A 13,791-nucleotide genomic window follows, 5' to 3' on the forward strand; every position below is an offset into this window, starting at 1 on the left:
AGAGATGGGGTTTCGCCATGTTTCCTAGGCTGGTCTCGAACTCCCAAGCTCAAGCAATCCACCTGTCTTGGCCTCCCAAAGTGCTGAGATTACAGGTGTGAGCCACTGCACTGGCCTTTTTTCTATTGTGGACCTAGAGGAAGTTTTTCAACAGTAGTCTTCAAACAGATCTCTTTACCTATAATCCATCCTGCCATTAGATTAATCTTTTAAAAACACAGCTCCTTCATTCCCTTACACAGGAGACTGTGGTCACTAAGGTTTGCCCAAAGAGTGAAGTTATCACTTTAAATTTGGCTCTCAAGGTTTTTAAGCAACTTTCCAGTCCTAGTTTCTACTATTCTCCATATATATTATTCTCTAGCCCAACTGAATGAAACATTTTTGGACATGACTCTGTGTTTTTCCACTCTCTGGCCTTTTCTAAAGCCACTCATTTTGTTTTGTTTTTTATTATCCTATTTCCATCCTCATGTTTACCCATAGAAATTCCATCCCATCCTTCAAGGTACTGGCTACTGCTATATATTTTTAAACCAGAAAATAACCCTTACATTGTATTAATGTCCTTATTTTAGAAGTGAGGCAACTGAGGCTCATGCGGATTATGTGATTTGGGCGAAGTCACACAAGTAATATGCCGCAGGTTGAGAGTCTAACTTGGTTCTGATTCTGATTCCAAGGTTCTTTCCATTTCTGATGCTGGGCTAAGATTTACGTTAACGGTTGTCACTGCCTATTTCAGGAGACATCTTACAACTCCTTTACACCAGGGTTCAGAGATCGAATCTCACTATTAAAATTAGGTTACTCAGAGTAGGTAGGTTTCATAGCATTTTGACAATCAATGTCACCTAACCAAGAAGTGTGATCTTGGTAATCACTCTAGTTCTCAATTATTAAAACATGAAAGCCTTCAGTGACACGTACCTTTTCCTCTTGCTTGGCCCTGATTAAGTCATTGTTTTCAAACACCACTGTGACTCCCGAGCAGTTTGTAATATCAGAGCTGTCTGTGACTTCTGTGGCTTCTCTGACTTCTATGACTTCTGTAACAATTCTTATATCCGGGACCCCTGGGACCTCATTTTCTGGAAGGTCTGTGACATCTGTGATGTCGGTGATGTCTGTGAATTCTGAGAAATCTATGCTGTCCCTGACATGTTCAGGGCCTGTACGTGTGTACATGTACGGGGTCAGGATGGCTGTGAACGCTGTGATATCCATCACATCCGTGGAGCCTGTGACGTCTGTGCTATTCGTAATTCCTGAGAGACTTGAAACCTCTGACACTTTGGAAACTTTGGCTTTCTCCTGATTCAAGAGGGAGATGAGGGCCACCCATTGAGAAAACAAGGTGTCCTGTTTACATGCAGACGTGCAGAGCTGTAAGTAGTAGGCTCGACCACTCACCAGCTTTACTTTTAGGCGCATGTTTTCCGCGTCATGCACAGAAAGACTCACAAACTGCAGAGGGAGAAACCTGCAAACAAGCACACAGTAACATCATCTGGAAACCTGATTGGAGGCTTATATATATAGTTGTTTGTTTGTTTGCTTGTTGGTTTGTTTTGAGATACGGTCTCACTCTGTTGCCCAGGCTGGAGTGCAGTTGTGGTGTGATCATGGCTCACTGCAGCCTTAACATCCTATGCCTATGTGATACTCCCACCTCATCTTCCCAAGTAGCTGGCACAACAGGTATGTGCCACCAATGCCTGGCTAATTTTTGTATTTTTTTGTAGACACAAGGTTTCACCATGTTGCCCAGGCTGGTCTTGAATGCCTGGGCTCAAGCAATTCACCTGCCTTGGCCTCCAAAAGTACTGGGATTACAGGTGTGAGCTACCATGCCCAGCCTCTTTCTTATATTTTATAGTAGTTTGAAGAGTGAGGCTCAAGACACCAGACTTGTCTCCCAGATAGAGCTGGGTAAGGGCTCCTGAGGACCATCTCATCTTAATCACATACTTAAGGCTCTGATGTATAAAAACGTCAGAATAGGCTGGGTGCAGTGGCTCACACCTGTAATCCCAGCATTTTGGGACGCCAAGGTGGGTGGATCACCTGAGGTCAGCAGTTCAATACCAGCCTGACCAATATGGTGAAACCCTGTCTCTACTAAAAATACAAAAATTAGCTGAGCGTGGTGGTGTATGCCTGTAATCCCAGCCACTCAGGAGGCTGAGACAGGAGAATCGCTTGAACTGGGAGGTGGAGGTTGTAGTGAGCCAAGATTGTGCCACTGCACTCCAGCCTGGGTGACAGTGCAAGACTCCGTCTCAAAAACAAAACACATCAGAATGTCAACTATTTATCATGAGAAAGTCTCCATTTAAATTAATCCTTCAAAGTTAACTTAAAGTCAAGCAATTTGCTCGTGATCATAGACCAAGTTAGAGGCTGAGACAAGACCAGAGCTAATTCTGTTGGAAGCTGGGATGCTATGGAAGAGGAGGCATGTTCTAGAAAGGCAGTTTATTATGAGTCTTCAGTTCCTGTTAATTAGGTTTAGTTTTTAAAAAATTAACTGCCTGCTTGATATCCACTGTCATACATTATTTCACCCGTCTTTAAGGATGCTCCTCTTCGTCATTTGCAGCAGGGAATGCGAGTGAGATGCTCCTTTGGTGCAATTGTCATCAGTGTTTCCAATTTCAGATCCACAGGGGTAATGCACATATTCTGAGAGATCTTTAACCTCTTCTCTTTGTAACTCACCTGGTGAGCACCAGTTTCTCTGCAGGAGGAGATGTCAGGAGACTTTTAAACAGGGGTTCTGTATCTTTCCGGGCACCAGGTGTCAGATGTGCCAGTAGCATCACATTGGGGATCTTGTGGGTGGAACTGGAAGAACAGATGCCTACGGTCACCCAGTTGGCTCGGTTATGAAGGTAAATGGATTCACCTCTCCTGTTAACCTGAGTGCAGAAAACAGGAAAAGGCATTATACGATGAAATGTGTGGCTTTGACAACCTTGCTTGCCTGAGAAGTGGAAGATGGCAGGAAATAAAGGAGAAATGAACCATGATGTATTTGTTCCTTCACTTGCTCATGCTAATTCTTGGAGATACCACAGGGAACAGACACAGTCTCTGACCCGTGGGGGTCTACCAGGGAAGGCAAACATTAAACAATTTAAGTATGTGACTAATTATTACTGTAAGAAGTGTTACCAAGTACAAGTTCAGGATGTTACAGGAGCACATAACAGAGGACTTGACTTAGCTTAGAGTGGGAAGATAGGCAGTGATATTCTGGTAACAGCTAGGTCTTGGAAGGTACACACATTTACACATAAGTTTAAAATGTTACTGACATAAAAGACAAGTAGCACACACATTTACAAATAATATGCAATATTCTTTAGTCTTTAGTTTAAATTACATAGAGTCAATTGATAAATTCCGCGAACTCTTGCCAAACTCTTATATTTATAACCTTAGAAGTATAGACAATAGTAAAATGTAGTAAAAGAATAGGAACGATGAGTTTTGAATATTCGTTGCCTTTATTTTAGATATGTTTATAAAATTTAATTTTTAAGAATTTAATTTTTTTTTTTAGATGGAGTCTTGTGCTGCCCAGGCTGGAGTGCCATGGCGTGATCTCAGCTCACTGCAACCTCTGCCTCCCGGGTTCAAGTGATTCTCCTGTCTCAGCCTCCTGAGTAGCTGGGATTACAGGCACGTGCCACCAAGCCTGGCTAATTTTTGTATTTTTAGAGAGATGGGGTTTCATCATATTGATGGGGCTGATCTCAAACTCCTGACCTCAGGTGATCCACCCACCTCGGCCTACCAAAGTGCTGGGATTACAGGCATAAGCCACCGCACCTGGTCTATAATTTATTTTTTAAAAAGGCTGTGTTTAACAACTGACTTGCAAATTCCCTGAACACTTACCAATCGACCAGTTCCAGCACACCCCTGGATATGGGGTTATGAAAGTCTCCCCGGAGGAAGAGACGTCTAGCTGATACCTGAACCATGTGGGAGATAAACTGGCTGAGTGGAGAGGAGAGGTTTCCAGGCAGAGGAAGAGCATGTATAAAAACCCCAGAGTCCAAGAAACTTGGCCAATAAAATCTCTGCCACTTGGTAGAAGAAGAGACTGGAGGATGGGCAGATAGGGAAATGAAGGAAGGCAGAGAGGAACTACACTGTGGTTTCTCAGCTGTATAATAACTGGTTCAACTAAAAAATACATCATTGAAAGAAAGAGGATGTAGCTCACACTATTGATAACCTACCCAAACTGTGCCCCTCTTCTTCCGGATTAACAGAATCCTGGTTTTGTCCAATATCATGGCTCAGGGATAATGACCCAGCTCAGGGATTAAATCCTGACTAACTTAAATGGGTAGTGGTGGTTCCACCCCACCCCTTGCCAGTGACTGGTTTCAGCAGGGGCATGTGACCAGCAAGACATAGAGGGGTCTCCTCCAATCCTGGAAAACCTTTCTCAGAGCCACCAGGAGACAGAGCCACCAGGATGAGATGAATATCTTCTACTGCTGGCAGCTGTCATTGTCCTGTTTGGATGTGATGCCCTGAGGAGACCTGGCTTGAAGGTGACAGAACAAAAAAAGAGAACCTGAGTCTTCTACCAGGAGTGAGCTGATGCCCTGGGGCTCTTTCACTCTATTTGAGATAATTGCTTTCTTTTTAATTTTTTAAAAAAATATTTATTTGTTTGTTTTTAGAGACAAAGTCTTGTCTTGTCATCCAGGCTGGAGTGCAGTAGTGCCATCCTAGCTCACTGCAGCCTGGAGCTCCTGGGCTTAAGCAATCCTCCCTCCTTAGCCTCCCAAGTAGCTAGGAATATAGGTGTGCAGCATTGCACCCTGCTAATTTTTAAAAATGTTTTTAGAGGTGGGATCTCCTTTGTTGCCCAGGCCAATCTTGAACTCCTGGCCTCAAGCGATCCTCCCACCTTGTCCTTCCAAAGGGCTGGGATTACAGCATGAGCCACTGTACCCAGCCTAATTGTTTTTCTTTTTTCATTTAAACCTGTTCAGTCAGGAATCTTGGTAACTTACTGCCAAAGACATGCTAACCAGGTGGGGTTGTGCAACTTGAAGGATACGACTTATCAAATTATGATAGGGGGCTACGTCTGACCTATAGACTACTAACTACCCCCAGTGTTGGACAAGTACTATGTAATTTTGTTAGAGTGTGCAAAAGTTAACTAACTTGGAAAGGGCACAGGATGAAAGGTGGAAAAATAAAAACATGATTAGTAGGAAAGAAGTATGTAGAAGGTAAAGTACATCAAATCACAACTTGTCACACGTGTTCTAGGGACATCACTAAAACATTAGGTATTTTGGGAGGCTTCATCTCCTGCCTGTGGTATACTGGAGGTGGGTAGCTCACATTAGTACTCAAGTATGAGTGCAGAGAATGTGTTTGTGGAAGATGAAGTCTCCTTACCTTTTTTTTTTTTTTTAGAACAAGGAGTTTAGTTTTATTTTCTCTGTGCATTTGCAAAATACTCAGGACCAACATAAAAAAGAAATACCTCCTGTGGAAAAAGTTATATTAAAAAGGGGAATGGGGTGGGGGTGCTGAAAGGGATTAGTGCCTTAGCCCCAAGGAGCTACAGCATCTCTGATTGTTCCAAGGAATCGAAAAGATATTGGGAAGATGTAACAGGAGGAAGGAAAATGTGAATTTACTGAGGGAGAGGGCTCCAAAGCAGGTCTCAAGGGGCAACTGGTGGCTGGGGAGTGGGTCTGGGTGGAGGGAGAGGCTGGTAGCCATAGGGTGTGGGTCGTGGAGGGCCAGTGTACACATGGAGGGGGGGCATCAGTGGAGGAGGTCCACGCACACCATGTGAAGGCATAGGACCTGGGTGACCCATGGGAGATCCGAATGGAGACCCTTGGGGGGCATGCCCATCGGAGGAGGTCCAGGATGAGGCATTCCAGGTGGTGGTCGGGGTGGTGGCTGCTCCCCAGAGCCCGGGGGTCCAGAATGGGGATGTCCTAAGCCATGAGGTCCATGGTGTGCCAGCTGCATCTGAGACATCCCTGGATAGGGCACCCCTCCTGGTGGGAATGGGTGAGCTTGTGAATGTCCATAATCAGGATGTCCTGCCTCTGGGGTTCCTGCTGATGGGGGACCATGTCCTGCAGCCCCAGGAGGCATAGGTGGTGGGGAATGGTGGGGGGTATCCCATGTGGGAGGGCTCCAGGAGGTGGCACTGGGAGTGGGAAGGAGCCAGGAGGAGGCATGCCTGGTGGAGGAAGTCCAGACCCCAATAATGATACCATAGGATTGGGGGCAGAGGGTGGACGAGGTGCATCTGCAAATGGCTGATGAGGGCGGTCAGGCTGGGAGAGCGGGTTCTGAGCTGCCAGAAGTCGTCCAGCTGCTAAGCCATGGCGCTCACCCTTGGAGTCCTTGAAGGCATAAGATATGGTGATAGGGCAGTTACAGAGGTACTGCCCATTCATGGCTTCAATTGCTGCATCCAAAGCATCAAATGAAGTAAAATTAATGAAGGCATAAGCTTTGGAGTTGCCTGTGTCAGGGTATTTGTAATCTTGGGGATTTGTAAGATGACCCCAAAGGTGCTGAAAGTATCATAAAGCAACTCTCATCAATCTCAGGGTCCAGGTTCCGAATGAAAATGTTGGTCCCTACACCCATGTTTTTGTGGTGAACTGATGTCTTGTTCACCTGTATCAGCTTCCCATAGAGTTTGATCATGTTCATGATCTTAATGGCATAGTCAGCATCATCCTCACTCAAGAATTCACAAAGTCATAGCCTTAGTGCTGGCCAGACTCTATCCTTTGGCATGTGGTATTGACTACTGGTCCAGCCTGGAGAAACAGTTCCCACAGCAGAGGTTCACTAACCTTCTCATCCAGGCCCCCCACGTACACAGTGGCATCCTGGTTCTACTCGGAAATCGGCCTGGCAGCCATGGCAAAAGAGCTCCTGCCATCCTCTCCTTACCTTTTGAAGTGTCTGTTGTCTTCCCTTGTCACCCCTCTGTGAAATCAGCTAAGCAGCTGCTCGAATGTGTTAAGAGTTAGAGGTAATAGCTCAGTGTTTAGTGTTAAGACTTTATTAAGGAATTTCTAGGAACTTTAGAGGTATGACCCCTATCACTGAACTCATTTCACCATTTCTTTGTCAGAACATTTTAATGTTGAATGTTTAGAGAAAAGTTAGCGTTGCTCCCACATGCACAGAAATGCAGTTTCATTTATAATGTAGGGACATTCTTATGAGAAGGAAGCTTTTCTCCCTGACACCATCTGACAATTATATTTTACCTTCAGAACTAAGAGTTAAGATTCATTGTAATCCCTAGTTGTGTCACAGATGTTCTTTAGAATGTCTTCTACGCCTAAGAAAGAAGTTATCTGTATGTTTCCCTGTGGTGGGAAATGCCAAAAACGGCTTCATGTAATTTTGGGAAGATTATGATGGAATGGCAATTACGGTAGAGTTAAGACAGAAGTCCTTCACAAGAGTTTTGGGGACATTTGAAGTAAATGTCCTTTAACGCTGTAATTATTTCAGGTTTTTTAAAGTTCCCAAACTGTTCTCTTTAGTAATATCACACATTCCCTTGGCACATTTAAAACAATTCTCCTACCATCCTTTTCAGTTTTCTTTGAGAAAATTACTGAAGTTATTGGAGCTTAACTCAGGCCTTGAATATGATTTACCTGGATAAAATTGCTCTCTAACATGGGAGGAGATACAAAAGGGGCATACTCTCCTCCATCCAACATACTTTGAAGATCTCTCGGATCATGGGAGTGTGGCGTGCACAGAGCATCTTGCTCATTGATCCTCGTGGTAGACTTGCTGGTCTTCTTCATCATTGCACTTGCATATAAACATAAAAAACTGAGGGAATGGAAACACAATGGGTACAGAGAGAATTTAATATCATAATTAAATTGCTTCATTTATTTATTAATTCAGCAAATTTTATCAATATCTGTGATATGCTTGGCACTGCACCAAGCACTTGTATTAATACATACATCTAAACAGGACTAATAAGATCCCTGCCCTCATTCAGCTTACACTCTATGGGGAGACAGGTAGTAAGCAAGCCAAAAGAAACTCAAACAAGATGTTGGATGATAGGGACTATCAGGACTTGAAAACAGATACATATAATAAAAAATGACTGGGGTATAGGGCTTTAAGACACTTATTAGGGTATTAGGAAAGGCTTCTCTAGGAGGTCTCTCAATATATTCCCCCAAAGACCATTATTTTCTATCTTCCAAAGTAATGGTACCCTCTTCATCAAGCAGCGTTCTCCAATCCCTTTTTTGTAAGTAGGGTATCAAAGCTATACTAAACTGAGAACACTTTTTCCAGACTATTCACCCATAACTGAGGCATAGCTCTTGGTTGCAGCTCCTTATGAGACTCTAAGTCAGTGGAAAAATTGTCTTCCACAAAACTGGTCCCTGCTTCCAAGGGGACCACTGCTATAGGCAGCATCTTCAGTACATTGAGTCTCCAGGAGAGAGAAAGAAGAAAATAATCTTGGAAAGTAAAGTAAGTAGAAGAGGAAGGAAGAGGGAAAGGAAGGAAGAGAGAAAAGGGCAGGAGAGGATATGGCCATGCAGCCCACATGGTTTATCTGTAAGAACTGTCAAATCTCACCTCAACTCAGGCTGAGCCACAATCTTCTCTAGGAGATGAAGTTTTTAGCTCACTTCAGTTTGAGCTTCCTCCTTTTCATGATGAAATCTTTTGTAAAAGAAACAACAAAAAGAAAATCAAATGTATACAGGCCAGGCACAATGGCTCACACCTATAATCCCAGCACTTTGGGAAGTCAAGGCAGGCCAATCACTCGAGCCTAGGAGTTTGAGAACAGCCTGGGCAACATAGCAAGATCTTGTCTCTACAAAAAATACAGAAGTTAGCCGGGTGTGGTGGTGCATGCCTATAGTTCCAGCTACTTGGGAGGTTGAGGTGGGAGGATAACCTGAGCCTGGGAGGTTGAGGCTACAATGAGCTATGATCTTGTCACTGCACTCCAGCCTGGGCAACAGAGCAAGACCCTGTCTCAAAAAAAAAAAAAAAAAAGACACTAATTTGTATACAAAAGAAACTAATTTCAATTCTAAACCTTACTGTTATTTCAAGTGTGAGGTCAAGGCCTTAGAAAGAGTTAGAGTTCTTCTAAGTATACTGGGTGGGTGAAGCGGAGTCCAAGGCTGCTGTTTATGTCGGAGCTAAGCTGTTGTTGATGATCCTCACCATGGTCTTTTGGTGAGTACAACCAGAGTCATGAGTCCATAGCTCATAATTGGCTTGAAACTGCCAAACAGTGGAATCCTGAGCTCTTATGACCAATGAGGATATTTGATAATGTGGCAAAGGAAGCAGTACAGAGGGTTGCATTTAATTGCTCTTTAAAATGTACTCCTTACGATTACCTGAAAACCTTTTGTTGACATCTTCTAGTAAGATTAGGAAAGCTCCTGGCCAGGCGCGGTGGCTCACGCCTATAATCCCAGCACTTTAAGAGGCCAAGGCAGGCAGATCACTTTAGGTCAGTAGTTCAAGACCAGCCTGGCCAATGTCGTGAAACCCTGTCTCTACTGAAAATATAAAAATTAGCCTGGCATGGTGACAGGTGCCTGTAATCCCAGCTACTCAGGAGACTGAGGCAGGAGAATCACTTTAACATGGGAGGTGGAGGTTGCAGTGAGCCAAGACTATGCCACTGCACTCCAGTCTGGGCGACAAGAGTAAAACTCCACCAAAAAAAAAGAAAAAGAAAAAAGAAAAGAAAAGAAAGAAAGAAAGAAAGGAAAAGAAAAAAAATTAAAAAAGAAAAAAAGAAAAGAAGAAAGCTCCAGTATGAAACTTGTCAGAGGCTTAGAAGAAGGTCCTAAAGACTAGAGTGGAGCCCTTTAAGAAATGCACAGAGGATGATGGCACAGGAGCAAGAGCTAGATATTGTGTGGGAAAATTCCCATAAGAAAGCATTATTTAGGAGGCCAAGGTGGGCGGATCACCTGAGGTCAGGAGTTTGAGAACAGCCTGGCCAACATGGCAAAACCCCATCTCTACTAAAAAATAGAAAAATTACCCAGGCGTGGTGGCATGCACCTGTAGTCCCAGCTACTCCTAAAGGCCTCTCTAGGAGGTCTCTCAGTATATGCCTACTTGGGAGGCTGAGGCAGGAGAATTGCTTGAACCCGGAAGGCGGAGATTGCAGTGAGCTGGGATCGTGCCACTACACTCCAACCTGGGTGACAGAGCAAGACTCTGTCTCAAAACACACACACACACACACACACACACACACACACACAAAATCAAAAATAAAGCATTAAGTTCTATAATTAGCAGCATGTTTTCCTTCTTAGTGGCACATAAAATAATGATATATCTTATAATTTCTGGATCTTAGATTTGAGGAGATGCAGCAGTCAACTCTTGTTTATACAGAGTTAAGTGAAAGAGTGCACATTTTGGAAAAATAGTGTCCTCTGAGAAAATGAAAACTGCACACTGGAGGGTGTGTCTACTGTTGACAGACACTTGTTAATCAGGAGATGCCACATGGCTGCTGGGATAGGGAAAGGCCCTTTCCACTGCTGTCATTTATGAGATCTCCAGAATCCCTTGCATCTGAGAATTCTCCTTCCAGAGAGCAAACAGTGGATGATCTCCCAGGTGAATAGGTGTAGCTGTGGATTCAGGACACAGAGAGGGCGGAGGAAGTGAGAGGAAAGGAAGGAATTCAGGGATATTTGCAACCACGACTGGGTCTCACACCCCTTTTGTCCTTTTTGAACAAAGTTGAGTTTAGCTGAGGAGCGGAAAGTGTTAACAGCCTCTTTTATCAACTTTGCTGTGATGTTCTAAATATTTGTTCTGGAATTATTTTTACACTTTTGGATTATGTGTATAGCTGATAAGTGTGTGCTAAATTTTGACTGGTTTTGTTGTAATTGTGATTTGAGATATCTGTGCACTACACCCCTCACCCCACCAACATCTCCAATTATCCTAGTTAATTAGTCCAGGCTTGGGCGTGGTGGCTCACGCCTGTAATCCTAGCACTTTGAGGCTGAGGGGGAAGGATTACCAGGTCAGGAGATCGAGACCAGTCTGACCAACATGGTGAAACCCCATCTCTACTAAAAATACAATTAACCGGGTGTGGTGGCAGTGCCTATAATCCCAGCTACTTGGGAGGCTGAGGCAGGAGAATTGCTTGAACCTGGGAGGCGGAGGTTGCAGTGAGTCAAGATTATGCCACTGTACTCTAGCCTGTGTGACAGAGCAAGACTCTGTCTTGGGGGAAAAAATAGTTTAGGCTCTTAAAACAGAGAGATGGTTCTGTGAAGTCATCATTTTGGCTCGACACACACACACACACACACACACACACCTCGTCATCATATATTTTACCAATGGTAAAGTAAATTAACTATTTACTAGTTTCACTCTTTTTTTTTTCTACAGGGTCTTGCTCTGTCACCCAAGCTGGAGTGCAGTGGAGTAATCTTGGCTCACTACAGCCTTGCCTTCCTGGGCTCAAGTGATCCTCCCACCTCAGCCTCCCGAGTAGTTGGGACCACAGGCCTGCACCATCCTGCCTGGGTAATTTTTGTATTTTTTGTAGAGACGGGATTTCACCATATTACACAGGCTGGTCTCAAACTCCTGAGCTCAAGCAGTCTGCCCACCTTGGCCTCCCAGAGTGCTAGGATTACAGGTGTGAGTCACTGTGCCTGGCCTTAGGTTCACTCGGAATATCTGGAGACAGTATTCAAGTTTTGGTATATGTCTTTCCAGTTTTACAAATAGATTTTTCACTTAATTTCTTTCTCTCTGTTTTTTGTTTGCTTGTTTTGTTTCAGTTTTTTTGGTTTGTTTGTTTGGTTTTTTGAGACAGGGTCTTGCTCTGTCACACAGGCTGGAGTACAGTGATGTGATCATGGCTCACTGGAGCCTCAACCTCCCCAGCACAAGTGATCCTCCCACCTCAGCCTCCTGAGGTATTTGGTATTACAGGTACACGTAACTGTCCAGCTAATTTTTAAAATTTTTTGTAGAAATTGGGTCTTCCTGTGTTGCCCAGGCTGGTCTCAAACTCCTGGGCTCAAGTGATCCAACCACTTTGGCCTCCCAAAGTGCTGGGATTATAGGCATGAGCCACTGTGCTTGGCCTACTTAATTTCTTTATATATATACACACATATATGTAAGTAATATATGTTAAAATATATGTAATATATATTAATGTATCCCCATAACATTAACTATTTTTTTTAAAAACAGCAGTTATCAATCATGGTGTCAAGCTATTTGGAACATGACAATCTCTTGTAAAGAGTTGCAAAAGTAATTGTGGCCAGTGGTTAAACTGATGCTTAAGAAATGATTTTCTTTTACAAAGAAACAGATGGTTTCTGGGTTCTCTCCTGATAAGCTCCTTGCACTCTGCTTTGCCTTCTTGGTGTGCAGGCACAGTAGAGACAGGCAATCAAGCCTGACAATCAGTTCAGACCCCACCCTGTGATCCAATCACCTTACTAAGATATCATTATTAACTTTGGTGACTCAAAAATACATGTTGATTATTCAAGGTGTTAGCTAGGGAAAAAAAAGAAAGAAAGAAACAGAACTACCTGTTGAATGAAAGTCAGAATTAAAGCAGGGTTGTTATGGGCTATCATGGAAACACAGAGCTAGCTCCATGGCACAGACACATGGAATGTTTTATTTATTCATAATTTATTCTATCAGGATCGTGTATCAGTTTTCACAGTCATAGCTTATATTTTTCCAATAATGTTTGCCTTTTGCTGGGCCCATTCAATGTCCTATTCATCTAACTAAGCAGTCAGGATGCAGAGCCATGTTGCAGGGAAGGGCTTTTGCTGCACCGCAGAGCAAGGATGGCACAAAGAATGGAGTTTTATTTGAGATGGATGAGCTCGTCCTATCACTAGCTGATCCCTTATGGTCTTTGTTACTTCTTTTAATCAGTACTTTTTCTCCCTCTCAATCCTTTCTCTGTTTTTCAAATTCCAATTGAATGGTGATTCATTCAGCAGATAGCTACATTAGGTTGTACTTTTCTGCAGAATTACAGTATAATTTTCATTTGACAAAGTGTAGTTGGCTACTTTTAGTAAAAGAAAAGTTAGAGAGATTCCTTATTAAATCGGATTATAGATCAGAAACCAATGCTAGTTGGTCTACAGGAAAACCAAGCACAGAGAGGCAATGTGCTGTATGTGTTTCAAGAGGGAGTCACTTCAGCTGCTCTTCAGACATTCCATGGTGTCGTCAGGGCTTCCCTATCTGTGTATACTGTTTCAAGGATGATCAAGGCTCCATTTGGGCTGAGAACTACTATTCTTAGATATAAATATGGGATGCATTCACCCTGTGGTAGAGGTGGGGTGCCTTTATTTTCCTGGGGATAAATGCAGTCATCTGGAACTTTTTGGAAATGTGACAGCTTGAGTGTTCATGGCCATTGGGAAGGGGAGAGAGTGGGAATCTGAAGAGCCAGTGTTGCACTGTCTTGGTTGGCTTTTCTGACTGCCTAATTCAGAGAGATGTCTGTACATGCCCCTAAAATGTCCTCTACAAATGTTTCCTGTTTACCATTACCATGTGGTCTTTCCCTCCAATATTTTATTATAAAAAGTTTCAAACCTCTGGCAAAGTTGAAAGATTTCTATAGTGAACACTCATAAACCCACTACCTGGATTCTCATGTGGTCTTTTTACTGTGTTATTTGTCTGTAATTACATGAT

General features: G+C 43.3%; 1 protein-coding gene and 1 pseudogene across 2 annotated transcripts in view; both read right to left on the reverse strand.

Moving 5' to 3' along the window:
* FAM71D (family with sequence similarity 71, member D) overlaps window positions 1-13,791 on the reverse strand; it is a 38,410-nt gene that overhangs the window by 22,779 nt on the left and 1,840 nt on the right. The window contains exons 3-6 of the mRNA XM_011949719.1: window positions 8,656-8,742; window positions 7,695-7,878; window positions 2,722-2,921; window positions 931-1,483 (exon numbers count right to left, since the gene is read on the reverse strand). Coding sequence (XP_011805109.1) covers window positions 931-1,483; window positions 2,722-2,921; window positions 7,695-7,853 — 912 coding nt within the window. The 5' untranslated portion in view covers window positions 7,854-7,878; window positions 8,656-8,742. The remainder of the gene's footprint in view (window positions 1-930; window positions 1,484-2,721; window positions 2,922-7,694; window positions 7,879-8,655; window positions 8,743-13,791) is intronic.
* LOC105517242 lies at window positions 5,458-6,941 on the reverse strand (annotated as a pseudogene). The gene has a single exon (XR_001002641.1). The product of XR_001002641.1 is annotated as a splicing factor 3B subunit 4 pseudogene (transcript).

This window comes from Colobus angolensis, unplaced genomic scaffold (assembly GCF_000951035.1).
Source record: "Colobus angolensis palliatus isolate OR3802 unplaced genomic scaffold, Cang.pa_1.0 Scaffold3, whole genome shotgun sequence".
In the NCBI taxonomy this organism is placed as follows: Eukaryota; Metazoa; Chordata; class Mammalia; order Primates; family Cercopithecidae; genus Colobus; species Colobus angolensis.